Raw genomic sequence first — 20,387 nt, forward strand, 5'->3', positions numbered from 1 at the left:
ATAAAGAGGGAGACAGAGACAGAGAGAGATAGAGCGGTTAATAATGCCTTGAGAAATATAATGTTTTCTTGCGGTTTCAGCGCGTCCAGAGGAGTCCAGACAGAGACAGACAAACGCAAAAGGGACAGAGACAGCTGGCACCGACGAGAAAGAGATAGAAACTGTTTAAAGTAAAAGACTGCGACAAAAACTGAGGCCAACGGAAACAGAAACGGAAGACAACAGAACGGAAACTGAAGATTGCACTTGATTTCCCCGCACAACACAAACACACACTATACACAGGCATACACGATCCCCAGGCACACCAATAACGCCTTTTAACACCTTAATACCTTAATATACAGCACAACAAGTCAACATAGATTTGGGTATCAAACTCTAATGGTCTGATCCAGAACACAATTCTAAAACACTAGGCACAACTTTTGAGGGCAGGATGTTCAAATCAACAGCATGGCGGTGGAGGAGACTACAGGGAAAGGCGGGAGAGCAGCTTCCAGCGTGTGAAAATGAAAGCCATCTTTTCTAGAGCCTCAAATTAACTTGGCACAGCAGCAATAGCAGTAAGCAATTGGCCGGCAAAGGAGGAACATATTGAAAGGATCACATATACGAACGGGATGTACTTAGGGAAGGATTGGAGTAAGGAATTGGACCCGCTTCAAGTGCCTTTATTGGACTGTATTCCATAAATGCACTCGAGCAGGTCGAAAACAAATGCACAAAATAGTTAAAGTATAAACATTTGAGATGTAAAAATAAACTGGTAATTAAACACAGACATAAAAGAGGGTAACATATCACATATTATATCAATATATAATTGGTATGATAAAATTTCTCAGAGCATGATTTCGAAAAGTATTAATAGGAAAAGATACGCAGATGCGAGGAGAAAGAAAATATTTAAATTAGATACGCAAATAATAGCAATCAAAAGTCATATTAAACGAAATGTTATAGAAGAGAAAGAAGGGAAACAAAGTGATGGGGGGGCCCAGCACAAGTGCATTTATTGGAGAAGATCGCAGGACCTCCGATAAACACCCTTGACCGGGACATTGATGAGCATATATTAATTACAACAAAAGTTTGGTTAAATAATAAACAAATGAATCGCTTACGGCGCGGCTGGGGTGATTGGGATCGGTTGTTTGTTTGATTGGATTCGACAGGCAGGGCGGGCATGGAAGCATTGTTATAGAAGGAGTTGGCGGGTGGAGATGCTGCTGCTGCTGCTGCAGATGCTGCTGCTGTTGGTGCCGCTGCTGCAACAGTTGCCGTCGTGCTGCTGCTACTGTTGTTGTTGTTGATGCTATTACTGTTGTTGATATTATTGCTGTTGCTGTTGCTATTGCTATTGCTAATGCTAATGCTGCTGTTAGCGCCAAGCGACGGCGGCAACTTGTTGCTACTGTTGGTGGCTGTGGCCGTGACTGTGGTGACTGTGGTGTTGCTGATTGTGTTGTTGCTTGCAATGACTGATGCAGATGCAGATGCATTTGCTGCTGCTGCTGCGGCTGCTTGTGGTATTGATGGTGAATCGACAACCGTTTGTCCCATACTATTTAGCGCACCTGTCGACTGCGAATTGACCATCGGCGTCGCATGCTGCTGCTGATGCACCTGACTTTGGCTCTGGCTGGTGGCCAATTGCGATTGGGACTGCGACAACTGATGTCCGGATGAAAGGCCTCCTCCTCCGCCGCCGGACGCACTGGTGGTCAGGTGCTGTGTCTTCCCAATGATCAGCGTCACCTTGTCGGTGATCGACTTCAACGTGGCTACCGCCAGTTCGTGCGTTACGTTCTCCAGATTCTTCTCGCTCTGTCGAAGGTATAAAATAACTAAATTAGGAGCAACCATTCAGTAGTTAATGGAACCTACCCCATTGGTGCGCACTGCAATCAGCTTATCTCCAATGGAGAGACGTCCGTCCACCTGCGCTGCTCCGCCGTCCATTAACTTGGTCACATAGATGCCATTGTCGCCGGGGATGTGCTGGTTGCCAATGCCGCCGGCAATGGAGAAGCCCAGTCCCTTGCCGCCCTTGACCAGATCGATTTCGATGACCTTCGGTCCGCTGGCCGCACTATCGCGTGCATCTCCTGCTGCCGATCCCGCTGCCGGTGTGGTGGCCGTTCCACGTTTTCGCTTCACATGCAGCTTGACCACATTTCCGGCCTTCTTAAGGGCATCCACGGCGGAGGCATGTGGCACATCCACCACGGACACATCGTTCACCGATACGATGATGTCGTTGATGCTCAGCCGTCCATCGGCGGCAGCTGCTCCGCCGGAAATGAGCTTGGTGATGTAGATGGAGGTGTCGGTGCCGATGTGCGGATTATCCGTACCGCCGGCAATGGAGAAGCCCAATCCGGAGTTGCCGCGCTCCAGCTGAATGTCCTCGTATAACCAACTGTCATCGCCATTCACCTGGAGGATATGGAAGGTCATTAAAATGGTTCATGTAGAGATGAGTTCTTTGGGAGTCATTATACAATGGACACATAGTTGGAATAATGTGGGGTAAGTAAGTGTTTTAGTGTATTGTGAATTGTGAATGTAATGAGAGCTGTCTCTATTATGTGAGTACATAAATGAATAACATAAATATTAAATATTTTATTTGTTTACGTCTAAAATAACTAGATGTATGTTGACTTAGGTTCCAAAAATGTATGGAATTTATGGATTTAAACCATTGAGTTTATTATTAAAAAATATTCTTACATAGTTGGGTTAGAAATATGTATTTTTTGAGTACCCATTAGCACTCAATTAAATACACAAATTTAACATATTAGATGAGTGCTGATTTAGATGAAGTCAGTTTCTCTACAAAAAATTGAAGCAACCAATTCATTTGTTTCAGTTGTGAATTGCTTATTTAATGCAGGAAATATCTAGAAATACGCCCCAAAAAGCATTCTTTCGAGCTAATTTCAATAATATGCGCTCCTCAGTTTTTCAGCGACTTGTGATGTCATTGCATGGATAATTCAGTTAGGCAGCGAATACATAAAACAACATGAACGGAGACGAAACACACGACGATCACACAAATAAATGCAAATGCAGTTAAAACGACGACAAACAACGTTGATTTTTTGGCCCGTTTCCATTTTCGATTTCACTACATATTGCAGGAAGTTGGTAGCAAATATACTCTATATATTTCATTATAGACGTAGCATCCTTTCAATTTAATCTTATATACATTAAAAGCCAAAAAATAGTTTACATTTTTGAAAAAGCATCTTTGAATGTTGGAATTTTGTATTTTTAAAAACATTCTATTGTAGAATCAAGTAAATTGCAAAAATGGAAATGTTCGACTGCAATCAAATGAACAATATGAAATGGGCAATATGAAGTACAATTCGACGATGGCAACAGGTGGGTTAAGAATCTAATCTCGTTTCGGATCCGTTTGTGTGGCTTACCTTTGTCGACGATGCCTTATGGAGCTGTAGTGGGTGATTAAAGTGAAAGAGATACGTTTAGAGAGGATCTCCGATCGGTTCAGTGACTCATTAGCATACAGTATTAACCCTACAAAGCCCCCCAGGGCCGCACCCTCGCCGGAGATGGGAAATCGTGTCAATGGCAATGGAGTCTCGAAATATCTTAAATTAACTGGGCCGTGCAGCCAAAACTCTCGTTGCAATTAACAGGCGACCAAAATACAAAAAAAAAACAAATGAAGAAAAACGAAAAAACAAACAAACAACAGTGCGCTAAAAATGGCAACAACAACCACAGCTTGCACAACCCGCGGCGATCTTAGTGGGTTAATGGGCGGAGGGGCGCACGGCGGGGGTGGTGGGTTATGGCATCGTTAAACGAGTTCAATTGATTAGCAGCCCAGTGTAAATGAATTCATCAAGCGGCGACGACAGCAACATTAACCCCAAGAAGATGTACATATGCACTGCAAAAGTGGGCGTCGCTCCACCAATCCTCCCACTTAACCCGCCACAGCCCCGCTGCAGATAAATTCCCATATCGGACGCTCTTGTCTAGCGAAAAATTGCCAATTAACCCTGGGAGTGGGTCAAGTCAAGTGTACGCCTAGGGAGCCTAAGCAGGCGGGCTAAAAATATTAATATGCTCTTTGGGTTAATCGCTGGAGGATACACGCTGCTGCAGCTACAGTGGTGCCTCGCTAAAGGTTGATTTACTTGCTTTGCTTGTTTTTTTTTTAGGTTTGAATATGATACGATTATTCATATGTGAAATAGTTTAAAACATACATATGTTTCAAGGAAACATAAAAACGTGCCTAACGCTCCTCCATTCACATGTCATATAATTTAATGTCTGTAATTACAGCGAAAGACGTGTTACATCTGTGAGAACCCATTAGCGGGCAAACACTGTACGCGGCCACTTAGGCTAACAGGTTCGTGCCGCTTCTGCTTCCGCTGACAACTCTGGTTACACTTTTTCCAGCCCAAAAAGAATTATAAAAAGAAGAAAAATTACATCATAAAGTTAACAATCGGAACTCACTTTAATGCGAGCGGGCGTTTTTACGGGGCGAGGTAATGGGCTAGGAATGTGGCGGGGGGGGGCAGGGGCGTCTTGGGACAAACACACAAGACTTTCAGCCAACTAAGCCCCAAGCAAAAAACAAAAAAAAAATAGGCAACAAAAACCCGAAAGAAAAAAAAACCTCAACAACAGCACGCTATATTAACGGGGCCAACGAGCTACAATCGTTTTTTTTTCTCCCACTTCTAGACTTTTTTTCGTAGGCCTTGTTTTTTTTTTTGTAAAGTTGCACACCCTTGAAATTAGTAGCTGGCACTAAAGCGAAATCATATCACATATATGGAGCGCTTATCTTATCTATGATAAACGTATGCTTGGGACCACAAGCACACTGAAAATGCGGAAAACCGAACCGCAGACGATAAAATTCTTAAGCCATTGTAAGAAAACTGTAACTGAAACAGAATTCCAACTGCACCTCGAATTTTGTTAATGAAAAAATAGCGTTGCCATAATGTCGTAAGCGCAAAACCTCAAATCAAATGAATCATTAAATTATAGTCTATTTTAATGCTTATTCGATTACTCGCGTCGCATGCAAAGTGGTAAAGGGAAATTTAATAGGCAATGCACTAGTAGGAAAACTCGAAACGAGCTTTTCAAGGCCTAAACGATTGGGATAACTAGTTAATAGTTCCTAGCAATGGTCAAGGCTCTTTAGAAAGTCTTTTTATTGCGGCCATGCAAAAAGATTGCCCAAAATAAAACACATTTCGCATATGTGATCATAAGCATGTATAGCACGGAATTTGAGTATTTTTAGTTAGAAAAACCTGAGACCCAATTGCTCACGATAAACAAATGTGAGTCACAGGAGATATGTAGATCTATATGGATATTGCCATAAAAGCGTAAAGACTACCGATACCCCTTTACCACATAAAACGCACCGAAGATTATAGCATAACCATATACATATGTATATGTACATACATATGTATGTAGCTTATTAATAATCCGCAAATAATCCACGGCCAGTGAGAAATTTGAATGCGTCAAGCTGCGTTGCACTTCATTGATCAAATCGAGTATAGAAATGTTGGCACAATGCCCAGGGGTTTACTGTATGAGATCGGACGGGACGGAAATGGACGTGACAACGATCGCGGTCGTGGTCGAAACACCTGCGAGGGAAACGAAATCGAAACGGAAATCCAAAGCCATATTCCATTATTATATTATTACGGCCCCCAGGGAGCCCAGGTGGGTAGTACTAAAATTATGGTTCAATATGTAAACCTGTCCTTCGCGTCCATTTGTTGTTGCCACTGCCGCGACAGACGCGTGATGTGTTTATAAGTTTTTGCGGAAAAATCGGGTGAGATATACTGGGATGCACAGAGAAAAACACCTTCGATTTAACAGTGAATTTGCGGAAAAATAGTTGAAGCGATTTTATAATAGTCATAATGCCAATTATAAGTTATCACGCTCTACGCGTGGATTTTTAGGAATTACATATTGGCAGCCTTCTCATTTAGCCAGTGTCCACTGTAAATTCCTTTGTTTGGTGGGTGGTAGAATTCACGAAAATAAAACGGTTTTCGTCAAAAATTAAGAGTGCGAGCGAGAGGGCACATCGAATTGGGGACAACAACAACAAGTACGTCTGTGCGGAATATTAAGGGCAACAACAAAAAGAAACAAATCCAACAAGAGAAGAACCGTTGATCGGAGCATTAGAAAGAGACGAAGGAGAGTGTGTTCTTTCTATTACTTTTTTTCTGCGAAGGCAATGCAAAGACGCTAAAATGATGACAACGCACCCAACTGTGTGAGTGCGAGTGTGTGTGCACAATGGAGGGCAATAGTATAGTTCCCATTTAGAGTTGCGCTAAAAAGATGTAATAGTCAACCAATAGGAATAATAGTATAGCCATTATAAATAACTTTGTGCACAACTGGCTAGCAAACAATTAACTTGTATACAATTTGCTCGATTTGCATGCAATTCCCTACAATACTTGAAGAGTAAACAAAGCCCAGAAGCTGCGTAAACAAATACTTAAATGTGCAAGTAAGCCGTAAACAATTCAACTTTTTGAGACCTGGCGCACCTTTACATCGCACCACATTTAAATGGAAGTAATAGAAGTAAATTTGGCACTAAAAGCATGCCCCCAGCTGTTCGCACACTTGTATATGGTTATTGAATCGAGGAAAATCGGCTAGCTTTCAGTCCGTCTGCGAATTTGTTTTGAACACCAGAGAGAACACTATAGCAGAATCTCACGACTAGTAATTACCCATTAGACGGTGAAGCACTAGACAGATTAAGATATAAAACAACTTTTTGCGATTGGTGGGCGTGGTAACGTTCAGAATCGAACGAAATCAGAGTGACTTGTCTAGTAATCCTGATCTAGAACTTTATAAAGTCCTTCTTGCTGTTACACACTTTTCAACGAATCTAGTATACCCTACGACGAGTAGAGGGTACCACAAACCATGGAATCATCGCGCACTATATAGAGCGCAGATGCCCAGCTTTTTCTACATATATCCAACGGATATTTTTCATATTGGCCATATATATATATATGTATATACATATTTATATATATATATATATATATATATATTTATCTACATATGTACGCAGACATGATAATGGATAGTAGTAAGACCGATTTTTACCGAATCCAGATTGAAGAGCGACGATACTTTCTTGATGAATCCGCCGCCGCTGCCGCCGCCGTCGCGCTTCTTTTTCCTCGTTGTCATATTGCAGCGGCTTTTGTTGAATTGATTTTATAACTTATTGTTATACTTGTTTCTTATTCTTATGGCGGTTCAAGGGTTCAAGGGTTCAAGTTACAGCCGCGCACAAGCAACAACGACAACAACACACGGACAAATGCCGGCGCTGCTGGCTCTGCTTCTTCTTTTTCTTCTTGAACTCGATTCGTTACAATTTTATTTGCCGCCTGTGGTTATCCAACTTTTTGCACTAGACAAACGAAAATGCACACAATTGCGAACTTAGTGGTTTTTCTTTTGAAACATCTATATATTTAAATCGCACGCACGGGCGTGTTGTTTGTGTTTTAGCGATCGGGAAACTGAAAAGAGGCCGCCGCCGCCACCGAAACAACAAACACAACACAACACACGGAGACACACTAACACGCACGCACGCACGCACACTCTGTGCGAGAGAGGGAGAGCGATTTTTTTTTTTTTTCGGTATACCGACTTAAAATTTTTCTCACTCTCTCTCTCTGTCTCCTTGTTTTGCTGGCATTTTCCCCCCTCCGTGTCGATCGATAGGCGGCGATCTATCGTTATCGCTTGCGCTGGCAATGCTCGCTCCCTTTCGCACACTCCAGTTATATGTCACCGTCGTTGGTAATGCAGTACCAATGACTCATAAACCATTCACTCATATTAAATTACTTGTGTTCACATATCCATTGCACAAAACAAAATAAACAAACAAAAAAATAGAGCGAGGAACCGAGCGCGACGAAAACAACACACCCAACTATTAGAATCGATTTTTGCAGCTAACTCGGCCTATCGATTGGCAACAGAGTGACCGCTTGGTGATCGTCGAGTTATACCAAAAAATACTAGATACGTATACGTATGTTAAATTTTTAAAAGCTCGTTTTTAAAAAATGATCAACTGTTTTTATGATGCGCAAGAATATAGCGCATTTTAATCGAACCAATGTCGTACAATACTAAAAGTCGATAACGATAATGGCATTTCGAATTTTTTTAAGACTGGTTTATGTCAATGCTAAGCATTGATATAGTTAAGCTGCATTAAAATATTTTAATCGAACTATTGGATTTTTAGCCTGCAGAAAGAATCATAATAAAAACTTAAAATAAAAATCAATACAAACCATAAATCAAGGCAATAAAAACGAACAAACAAGTCAAATAAGAAGCGCAAAACGTATGTATATTTTTAATGGGGTTTCACATGGTATGTTTCTTAAATCAAAATCAAATTTCTTTTGGCAACTTAAAACAATAATCATAACCAAAACATGCATGAAACTTAAGCTTAAGATCTAAATATGCTTGATTATATATTTTTTACAATGTACCTCATTGGTTTCTAAACACAAATCAAACAAAATCGTGCACTAAAAACTTAATATCAACATCGTAAGCTTTAATATAAAGAAAATTTGTTACGCCGGGCGTTCTCGTTTCTATATGTACTTTTGCCATCTGGCCAGGTTAGCTACAACGAGCAACAACAACACACCGGAAACGGAAATGGGCGACGCTTGGCCCACAAAAGCGAGGAGGCCGAGCGCCTTAAGCGTCTTAAGTAAGTAACGATTCGTTAAAAGGCAGGAAAATGGGTAAAAATGCAAAAAGGCGGATAAATACACTGGCGTGCTCCCAATTACACTGGCTCCACCATTGGCGATTTCAAATTGTGGGCGTTCTCGCCTTCCGTGCCACATGAATAATTAAGGTGAAAATGCGGTTGCAGTGTAACATGCAACTTAAAAATCGAATTCAAATTCCATCTGTTGTCTGAATATGGCACTTAAAACGTTCTTTAAATCGATTCCTAACAGAAAACTAGATCAATGTATTTATTATACAGCTACGGAATGGTAGTAGAAGTTGGTATCCTTGTACTTATTGTGGTCTCTTCTTCATAGTTTAAAAAATCTTAGTAAAATGTATTAAATTAAGCTTAAACTAGCGATAAACTTTAAGAGATAAACTGTGGCTTTGTCGTTTATAAACTAATAACAAAAATTACAAATTAATTTTTCAACCTAATGATTGATAACATATACAGAAAATATTTCATTAATTTGTCGTTAATAGCCTGTTTAATTCTTTAGTGAAACCGCCAAATGAAGTGCGAATGAGAGCAGCTTCGCAACTGCGAACTAATGAATTCTCTGAGCAGGGGGCTAATTACACAGCCAACGGTTTTCCACCTCCTTGGCTTTTTAGCGAGCTGGTTGCTCTGCCCTCGAGAACTTCTCCACGCCGGGAAAATGGCAGGGAAAACTAGGTGGACTCGAAAGCGCGCTTGAGCATTTTGGCTTGATTGCCGTTGTTAAGGCGAAGTTGGTAATGGTGTTGTTGTTGGTGTTGGCTTTGATGTGGATGTTGATGTGGATGTGGATGGAGGCTCACGAGGACTCGCTTGCGCTGGGGTGCGTTTGGGTATGTCTGTGTGAGTGACTGTATCTGTATCTGTGATTGCTGGCAGGGATTTTCAGCTAAGGCTGTTGGCGCATATGATTAAATTGCAGGAACTTACAGTCTGGGACCCGCTCCTTGATTTGGATCCCTGCTGCTGCGGCTGCTGCGGATTCTGCTGCTGCGGGGAGCGGGAACTGCGCTGCTGCGCCTGCTGCTGCTGCTGCTGTTGTTGCTGCTCGGCCGTTGGCTCCTTGGCATTTTCCGTATCCGATTCGATGCGCATGCGCTGATTCTGCGAAAAGAAAACCGAAGGCACCGCGATCAGTATTAATATCGAAATAATCGAACAGTGTATCAATTTTATTATAACATAACAAACACTTTTAGCCATTTCTTATAATACGATTCTGCCAACCATCCCGCCAACTTATATTTAAGCCTTTCTCATACGTATTGGCTATGGCTATTACAACCAATATATATATCGAAAATCGCTTTTTATATATCGATAGGATTCTACGTTACCTTCCCCCACTTACGTTGGCACAACAGCAGGCATATCGCGAACCGATACCACCCCCCGATTCATTGTCCTTCTCGCTTTCCCTTTCCTTCTCCTTATCTTTTTTCTGCCGTTCCCTGGATTGATGTTGATCCTGTTGATGTTGTTGGTGGTATTGTTGTTGTTGGGGCGGCGGCGCCGTCAATTGACGTCGACGTCGACGCATTCGCACCGGCGACCGCGAGCCAACATAATTTGAAAATCGGCGCCTCGAATGTCGCACTATCGACACCCAGTCGATCATTTTTCACAGTGTAGTAGTGACCAAGGTACCCCAGCGATATGTCTTAATTTTGAATTTAAATCAAATAAAGCTCTTGTTTTATTCAAATCGGTGGGATTTGTTTGGTTTTCAGTGGTTTACTTTGTGCGCTTCATTTTATCTTAAAAATTGAATTTCAAATAGTTGCAAATTATGGTATGTGTAACACCTAAATGGATTCACAATTCATCTTGTTTGGTTTATTATAAATTAATATTCATATTAATATTATATATTTTATCTATAAACTATTATAATTGTTGTGTTGTAATTTACAAAAAACACAGTAAAAACATGTAAAGTACTCAGCTTTGACATTATAATGGGATGCCTACTTTTCCACTGAAGAGTTGCGATAGCAACAAGTTGAGTGCAAGCAGCCGGAAAAGCGGAAAAGCTGGAACGAATGGAATTGAAATAGGCACCCTCGTTGTCTTTGTTTGTTTTTCACCGGTTACACACACACAACAACAACAAATAAAAATCTGATTGCGATTTCTACATTTGCTAGTCAAAAGTGGGACAAAAGCATTTATGTACATGCAATGCTTTTTTATAAAAAAAAATGTACAATTTATTAGCCGGAATTAACTGATTTCGTTTGGTGCTGCCAAATATTTTCCAAGCTTGCCATGAGTAATTAATCAAAATCATTTATTTTCTGCGAACCTTGTTTATTCCATTTTCATTGAGAGAAAATTGATTTGTGATCACATTGTCAGAATCAATATTTACATTTCAAATTTATTATTTATGATTTGTGGTTGCATTAGTTTTGATATTTTCAATGTTGAGATATAAAACAGCAACTCTAGCAGATTTTTCAGAAATTCTGTTAGGTTTTCAGTGGAATCTTCATTGTTATGGAGCAGAAAGTTCGTTTGGCATCAGCTTTTTATAGAGTGTGTGCGCCAAGGTCCAAAAAGCGAATGCCGAATACTTTTTGTTTACAGTCGGAGCGAAGAAACATGTGTTCTCATGTGCGGATGTTCTAAATTCAAATAATTCTGGTAGCTGTACGAAAATGCTCTCGAAACTAGCAGCAGAAAATCAAAATCCAAAGCGCCTTTTGGCGTGAAAGAAACGCAAGAAACGCCAAGCGATGCGAGCTGCCAAAATAAATAGATTGATATATTGCTCGTCTCATTTATGTTGTTTTTCTTGTTGCTCTAACGATGTTTTCCAATGCCAGACGGCCATGAATGAAAAACTCGGCGAGTGGCAGTGAAAGAAACCGAAAAAAATCGGAAAATAGCAAGGAAACAGAAAGGGCTCGGTGAGTTCAAGTGAAAATGTGTATATTCTTGGTCTAATAAGTAAATACTTGCTACCATACCAAAAATTCGTATTAATTTTGTACGGAACTTTGCGCTAAAACAAAATGTGTCAACCGTATGGCTGTGAACTATCACAAATTCCAGTAATTAATTAAAGTAATGGCTCAATTAACTGCTGTGCGGTTTTAATCACTTTTCATTTGTGCCACCTGGTGGTGCTTTTAATTGGTGAGCGATTGCTGTTTGGCACGTGGGGCGTATACGTAATATTTGGAAGCATGCCTGATGTCGTTCATCCGCCCCGTTGTTCACCTGCCACCTAGCAATGCCTCAAAATGGGTCTGGTTTTGTGTACCTTGTTCGCTCTTTTTTCTTTCTGCCCTCGATGTGTACATTCTGTCTTACTATTATGTAAAATGTTTGTTTTTTGGCGCCAAAGTCGATGAGTGATGGACACGCATGTGGCAGTGAAACACCAGAAAACTGGGGAAAATATTAGCCGGCCAACGACTGATAACAACGCCAAGGAAAAAACAGAAATATTGACTTGATCACGATAGAGCACACAAAAAAAATGGAAATAAACTACTTTAATATCTGTATCGAAGATATGTTGAACGATTTATGAGCTGAAAATGCACAGTTTTAGAATATTTCGTATTGTATATGTTTACTTTTCTTTTTTTAACATCCCATGTGGGCATTAAATAGACTTATTATGCGCAATTTAACACATGCAAATTTTTTAATTTATATTTGGAGTTTTCTTTGCAAAATGCCAAACAAAAACAATTCGAATTGTGAACCACAAGTGTTGGTGCTCGTTTCGTTGTTCGTTTATATTTTGTTGTGTGTTGTGCCTGCCCACGTTTAACGAGGGTTAAACAGCGTCTGGAGGTTTAAAGGGTATTCCCCGCACCCACACACGCACACGCACACCCACCACCTACACACACAAACACACAGGCACACACTTTGAGAAGCAGACAGACACGCGCCGCTATGCAAAATTGTTGTGCGACTCGACGCGTCAACGGCACGACTGTTACTACCGCCTTTGCCGTTCCGTTTGCCGCTGCCGTTTTTCCTTTGTGATACGCCGCCCACCGTCGCCCCCCGAACGACAACACCAACCCACCGCCCACCGCCCGGAATGGCCCAGCACCCAGCACCACCCCTAGAGGAATACCACACCACACCAGACCAGACCACACCACACCAGACCCACGGGTCCATGTCCGTTCGCCAAAAACCGAGTGTGTTCGTGTGTTACCGCCTCCGTTGACGTCGCTGCCGGCGTCGCTGCCTCGGCCCGGCCAAACAAAAAAAAAAAACATAATAAAAAAAACAACGAAAAAAAAGTGAAACAAAAAAAAAACAATACAAAAAAAAGTTGGCAACAAAACAGAGAGAGCGGCAAAAGAAATAAGTAATGGGAACCTTGGGCAATCATTCATTGGTTAGCACTGATAACAAACATTTGCCGGCAGCATCCTTCAAACCCAAGACAGATTTTTTGAAAGGCTGCAGTAAGGCCTCGCTAAGTGAAAAATTCCCCAAAATAATATAAGCAAACATAGAGTAAGGTAAGTCAGAGAATGTTTTCAAATATGCAATTCCTCATTAGACACCATTTAAAATACATTGCACATATGCAAATGAAGCACATGGTGTGCCAACTGCGAGGGCTCACTGTAGACGTCAACAGTTTACCGTTCGTCTACCGCCTATCGTTTACCGTTGGCCGATTTGTGACGTGTACCAGCGCCGTTTCGCTATTTCGCCGTTCCGATTTCACGATTTCTGAATTTCACGACTCGACGACTTGACGATTCCCTCCGATTTTTAGTACGCATGTCCCAGGCGACAAACAACAAAAAGCAACAACAATGCGGGCGCGAAAGGACAACAAACAAAGTAAATTGCCGACCGGGCCGTGGGTGCAAGTGGAACGGCAACAGGCGGTGCGAGCGGGACGGCAGGCGAAAGCGAAAGCGAAAGGTTGGAAATCTGAGCCTTTGTGTCTGCTCCTAATTTTTCTTTCCTCTTTTCGTTTTAATGTGTAGGTATCGTATAGCGACAACGATAACCTCAAACACAAACGAACGGGATACGACTTGGGATTACCCCTTAAAGATGCCTAATTTTGGAGTATTCTAAGTACACTTATATACAAGTTATTAACTCTTAGTAGAAACAACTCCAGTTGAAAAGTGGAACTTTGTTTCTAATGCCAGGTTAACTGATACCCTATAGATGTTGCTTAACGAGTGCAGCGTGCCCATTGAAAGGGTTAGTGTGTCCCAGCTTATGTACATATCCATTTAATTTCCAAGTGCCCCACCGGTTGTCACAGCCACTTAAGCGGCAGCAATTTGATGGGGGACATCTGGGCGCAAGGACATTCAACCGCCTCGCTCTCGAGGATTGAGCACCACTCCCGCCCATTTCCATCCACTCACCACGTGCTTGGATGTTGGATCCTGGGACATGTTCAAGAGATTTCAATTAGCTACGGGGCCACCTAATGGCTGTGCTCTCGATTCCTTTTTGCATTAACCGCATGCATGGGGCTAAGTGGGGCTCCACTTTAATGGCACGGATATTAGCATTGCTGAGATTTTCAGTACAATAAACGGGTGTATGAACAATAAACTATACTTGATAATTGCTATAAAAAAATATATGTATAATTATATGTTTGCTTTGGAAGTTGTCATCCCAACGGTATTGTTGAATAACCTATCCCAGAGTTCCCAAATGTGACGATGGCAGATGGATATTAAGCATATGATTATCGTAATGGATCGTAATGGGATGTATGTATATGCAGTGCGTTTCTTACCAAAATCTCTTCCAATTCACTCTTAAATGTTCTGCTGAGGGCCTCGGCCTGCGCTTGGGCACTCACATTATTCGCGATCTGATTCTGATTGAGTGCTGATTGGTTGGTTTGATTGGATGAGGCGTCGTTGTTAAACTCATAGGCGCAATTGCGATTTAGGTTTGAAGATTTGATAAACTGTGCGATTTTCGGGTATAGTAAGTAGTAGTAGTAGTAGAAGTTGTAGTATAGTAGTAGAGTAGTAGTAGTAGTATAAGTTGTAGTATTGTTGTAGGCGTGGAGTGGAAGAAGAGAAGAACAGAGAACAGAGAACAGTATAGAGTAGAGCAGATCGACTGAGATGCGAACAACGACGGAAAGGCAAAGAATATGCTCTTGGAACTGGAGCTTGGATCTAGAAATAATCACGGGATTCATAGGAATCTCAATCTCAAATAAATGAAAGAAAAAAAATTGAAAAACAAGGTAAAATATATCGTTCCATACTTAGGGGCACATAGGAACCAGAGTATCTAAAACTCGTAAGAAAGGCAAAATCTAAGAAAAAAGATTGAACAGATTAATAAAGGATATTTCAAACTAGAAGAGGAGCAGGCCAAAATCCGCGTACTACAGAAATATATATCAAAGAAAGTGCACTCATAGGGAATTGAAACTCAAATGCACACGCAAAAGGGAAAGAATATATTTTAATGAAAGTCAAAACTATCTAAGTTCAAGAACATTTCAGAATAGAGATTACTATAAGACTATGGAGAAGGTATACATATAAACACAAAACAAAACGTGAAACTGGAGCTGGAGCAGCATATATGAATGGATGATGCGATAATAACAATGAACTAGTTGGAAGCATAAGTAAGTATGTAATGATGTTGAAATGAAAATCTAAGATCGATGTAAACAGGTGAAGATAAGTTCTCTAGTTGTGTTACATATTCATTCACATCTCCCCAGCACTAAGTTTCAGCCCAAACCAAAGGATTTATAAACAGTATACAATTGCTATATCAAGTCCTGGATCCAAATTCATTCGATCCTACTTACATCGGCTATTTTGACTGCCTGTCCGTCCTTCTCCCATTTGGTTGCAATCTGCAAGGTCTCGGCTGTCTTTTGTTGTATGCTCTTCGAGTCATCCAATAAGGTCAATTCATAGAATTCTTGTATATCTGAAATGGAAGATAACCACCATTAATATGTGTATTGCAATAATATTTCTTAAAACTAGTTTATGATCGTTTTCGGCTCAAAAACTGTTCACTCTTTTAAGTATATATGTATATTTATATATGTATATTTTTAAATACATTTATATATATGTATATTTGTATTTACATATAATATATAATATCTGTGACACAGATGTCACTACAAACAAGTTTTCTGTTGGACATTCTAATTATAATCAACTCTTATTGAATAAACTTTTCATTAACACTAGCTGGATTTCTCAAAATGAGAAAGAAATACATTTTTAGAATCAACTAAAAGCTCTTCGTCGTTTATTGTAATATTATAAATATATATGTTTCTTTGTGTTTGCTAACTGTCTTTTGATTTAAGATATATCCTCTGTTTGTCAAAGTATTTAAAACATTATTCCGGCTATAATGATAAAGTATTTTCCCGCATCCTGCAATGTTAGTCCTTTCAAAATCCCTCCAAGACTGTGTCGTACTTCCTCGAATTCTGAAATAAAAAACAAGTTAGATATGTTGACCAAATTATCGAAATACAAATTTGCTTACCTCGAAAACGACGTCTTTCCAAGAAGGAACTCCCTTCAGTGCGCAGTTTATTTTTTCAGACGTCGCTTTATAAAGCTCTTGTGTGAGTATTTCCGATCTGAGGGCCTTTAAATCGAACTGCTCCTGTTTGTCTACTCAGCGAAAAGGAAAAACCAGCTCAAGAACGAGCGAGAGTCCAGTAATTAACTTCTTCACACCAGAACGGATTCTTGGATTGTGAAAACAAATAGAGAATAATAAAAAACGGCCACCGCAGTTAATAAAGTTGAGCACATTGAATAACGACAACAAGAAACTGATGTGCAGTCGAACGAATAAACAAACGGATCGAAAGCTCTGTTGGCATATTGCAGTTAACGTGTAGTGAAAATACACTGGAAAAAAAGCAATGGCCAACTGTCCAGAAAAATAGTTGGATTTAATGCAGAAGTTATATATCACCATCATCTTTGATGATATACATATATATGTATATACGAATATTAATTTATCAATGCATAAATATATTTCAGTTTTAATGTTACATTATTATTTCAATTTTGAATTCTTGAACTACAACTCCTTAAATTCACAAACTCCGTCGGTGTGAAAGAGGCTTAATTGTTGGCTGAGTGCAGTGTCATAGAGGCATTGAGCAGCTTTTGCCCGGGAAGCGGAAATCAGAAACTGTCAGAATGCATCTCGAATGCACACATTTCAATGCAAACTGACGCCGCCACTGACAGCGGAAGGGGGCGCGTTTGCAACGGGTAGGGGGCGTGGCAGTGCTTATACGGACACACAATATATCCATATGCCGCTGCCAATATGTTTCGCTTCAACAGCAGTCAAGTGGCCCAAATGGGGGAGACTAAACTCCGACTTTTCAGGGGGAAAGAAAAAACAAAATTGAAACGAAATCCATGGCGCCCATTTAATTTCCTGCGCCCCCAAACAGGACAGCACCGAAAGAGTAAGCGAGACAGCTGGCCGAATGGAGAGAGAGGACGATAAAGAGGAAGAGGGAATGGAGCTTGGAATTCCATGGGGCATTGCTATGCCACCAATAATGCAAGGAAAAGTACGCGCAGTCATTGAAATGTGTGTACATAAAGTACAGCTCACTGGGAAACTAAAGGTTTCCCTCGGGAAGAACGCAAGGCAATTAAAAATGATATATATAAAGTATAGCACCATACTAATGTTAGAGAAGCCAGCATAGTGCTTGCGAAACTTTCATTAATCAAATTGATTAGCATATATGTACATACGAAAATAAAGTTGCTTATAATATTCAAGTCTTCAAAATATAATAGCCTGCCTTCGAATAGTTTGACACCATTTTCCCATTTAATCGGGAGACCACTGTACATGTTATGCAATCGATTCGGCCACTTGAACCTAAAATGAGTTATCGAATGCTAAGGAATGCTTCCTGAAAATGCCCTTTTAAGCATTGTTATTCTTCCCCCCATTATTGTGCCTTCAATTTGTGTTCTGCATGGTTTTCCTCGGTGTTTTTGTGTTTGTCTTATTTTTATTGCGGCCACATTTTTTAGCTGGCCTCAGCTGAATGCCCATGCCGATGAAAAAGAGATGCTAAACTTCAGGTTACGCCATCTCTCTCTTTATCTCGCTGTGGAGAATTCCAGGCAATCGATAGGACCCCTGAAAAGTATCCACATTATATTTGCATACATATGTACATATACAAAATCCACAATTGTAGTGAAATAAATAGCTGCGACTTTAGTAACCATTAAGATTTAATGTTTAAAATAGCCAACAGACTTATAGTGAGAGCAGATAGATTATCAAATTAATAGCTTAAGCTTGTTAAAATTTATTACACGTGAGTTAGCACTATTATTTTAACCGCACTTGTACTACTCGTATACATATACACACGTGCATGTAAGTGTAAGTGTGCGGCAGATGATTCGAATTCTAGGCCAATTAAATTGGGATTTCGCCCGCACATGGCTCTTCATGACCTTTTGCACCCCCCACACAACCCCTGACGCATCCTTATCTCTATCCTACGCTTCAACTTGAGTGCCAATTGTGCTGCCTGTGCTGCACTGAGAGTCAAAACTCTGGAAAAACCAAACTCAGATGAACGTAGAATTACTCATACGCAGTGTTATCCGGTGCATGATATAGGAAACAATTTTTGGCACAATACTTTTGAGCTTAGAGTAATGATTTTAAACGCAAGTAAAAATGTTTTCAGTGTCCTAACGGCATAACAGATTCAATGCAAATATGTTCAACGAAAGTGGGAAAGAGACAGAAGGGGCCTGGAACCTAGCCTCAAGTTTAATATCATACCCAAAACACACCTACACCGTCACTCAAACGTTTCGTGTGTTGGGATGCGGCTAATACCTTGTTAATTATTTCGCACGCACACACATACACACACACACACCTCAAATACCCTAGGGTGGACCTTAACTGCTGCTTGTTTTCAAGGCTGTGAACTATATTTCATTAAATGCAAGTATATCATTAGAAACAATTTTTTTTGCCGTCGCTTGAGCTTTTCTTTGCATTTGTTTAACTTTCTTTGTGAAGGAGCAGAGCTACATGACCGATCATGTTTGGCGCAAGTGTGACCATGGTAGTGTTTGAATTAGGGTCCACCCTCGTGTTTGGCCATACAAAAGCTCCTGTTTTCTAACGTGTCACGTGTTTGGCTTGTTTGCATTTGAGTTTGTGTGTGCTTGTTAGCCGTTTAACATTTCTGACACGCCAAGCACAGCCACTGAAACTGTAACGGTAACGGTAACGGGAGAAGAGGCAGCAACAGCGGGATACGCCGAAGAAGAGGAATAGGGACAAGAAGAACCAAAAGAATAGGAAGAGTAGCAAGTGATGAAGGACGGAGAGGACTCAAGCGAAACGAAACGAAAAGGATTATGCAACTGCCACTGACAGCGGGCAACACAATTTGCACCCAGGGGTCCAATAGAAAGGGGATGAGAGCAAGAGCGAGAGGGGAGCGAGAGGGCCATAGGGGACTAGAAAGAGATGGAGCGCGGCGGTAGAGCAGAACTTTTGCAAATTATACAACAGGCAAGCCCCACAAAACAGACAACTGCAGACCAACCGCCCGTCTCGAAATGGATGGAGACGGACATATGGACAGGGAGAGATGAGCGGCGAGTACGTTACTAAAAAGAAGATGGGCGAGAACAAAAAATGTACAGCAAACAGTGGTGCCAAAAATCCAAAAGTAGCTAAGAGCTAATCCAGACAAAACTGTCAAGTGGGAAAAACATGTTGTCAAATCTTGAGCAGCTAAATGTCAATATAGAAACAGCTTCAAAAAAGTGCCCAAATATTTACTGATTCGAAAACAATCGCAGAAAAATGTACCTTTCTAAAAAAGTAAGCATCTAGTTAACGTGATAATAGTTATTGCTAGATCTTAGACTTCTTAAGCCTCAGACTTTGGGTAGAACATGGGAGAAACCAACAAGTTGCTAACGAAAATCCAAGGTTTCCACCAAAATGCACTCCTTGATGCAACTGGAGAACTAATCAGGCCTAGTATCGACCCTCTTGGGTAACCAGAGTCGTTCAAAAACAAAAAAAAAAAGCTGAATTAGCCGCATTACTATTGGACCCCTGCTGTTTCCATTGCTGCGCTGCCCGGGCTGTTTGACCCAAATCCTATGCAATATTATCGTTTTGCTGTCGCTGTCGCTGCAATTCCTTTTGTGTTGCTTGCTGTTTGTGTGCACTGCTTGTCAAGTGAAAATAATTTGCAGCGTGAAGCGGCAGAGCACAGACAACAAAATCGATAGACGATAGGCAACTGCACAGATAAGAACTACTTTTCAAGGATCTTTCCGGCTCATCAACTACTTTCTAACAATCTTGGCACAAAGTTTTGCAACTTTGTTGTCAGTTTAAAGTTTCCAAATCAATAGACGATGATGATGAGCTTGGTTAAGGCTCTTTCTCTTATCGAACTTGGGCAAACTTATCTAGCACAGTGGCCTATATA

At 40.7% G+C, this 20,387-nt stretch overlaps 1 protein-coding gene and 1 long non-coding RNA gene across 36 annotated transcripts in view; both read right to left on the reverse strand.

Moving 5' to 3' along the window:
• The window catches only part of LOC6525032 (disks large 1 tumor suppressor protein), a 39,770-nt gene that overhangs the window by 11,845 nt on the left and 7,538 nt on the right, over positions 1 to 20,387 (reverse strand). For 9 of the 35 annotated variants that reach the window (XM_039370798.1, XM_039370799.1, XM_039370800.1 and 6 more), the window contains 6 exons: positions 15,690 to 15,814; positions 14,643 to 14,819; positions 9,815 to 9,988; positions 3,453 to 3,476; positions 1,891 to 2,442; positions 1,128 to 1,830 (listed from right to left, as the gene is read on the reverse strand). In XM_039370798.1, the coding sequence (XP_039226732.1) occupies positions 1,128 to 1,830; positions 1,891 to 2,442; positions 3,453 to 3,476; positions 9,815 to 9,988; positions 14,643 to 14,819; positions 15,690 to 15,814 (1,755 nt within the window). Of the gene's footprint in view, positions 1 to 1,127; positions 1,831 to 1,890; positions 2,443 to 3,452; positions 3,477 to 7,200; positions 7,514 to 7,959; positions 8,071 to 8,450; positions 9,757 to 9,814; positions 9,989 to 10,235; positions 11,630 to 14,642; positions 14,820 to 15,689; positions 15,815 to 20,387 lie in introns of those variants that run through there. The other 26 variants (XM_015190575.2, XM_015190566.2, XM_015190576.2 and 23 more) reach the window with 15 other exon arrangements.
• On the reverse strand, positions 16,117 to 20,357 carry LOC120320651. Its single transcript, XR_005560175.1, has 2 exons — positions 16,394 to 20,357; positions 16,117 to 16,334 (listed from the first exon to the last, which is right to left on the reverse strand). It is a non-coding gene; the product is annotated as an uncharacterized LOC120320651 (long non-coding RNA).

This window comes from Drosophila yakuba, chromosome X, assembly GCF_016746365.2.
Source record: "Drosophila yakuba strain Tai18E2 chromosome X, Prin_Dyak_Tai18E2_2.1, whole genome shotgun sequence".
In the NCBI taxonomy this organism is placed as follows: Eukaryota; Metazoa; Arthropoda; class Insecta; order Diptera; family Drosophilidae; genus Drosophila; species Drosophila yakuba.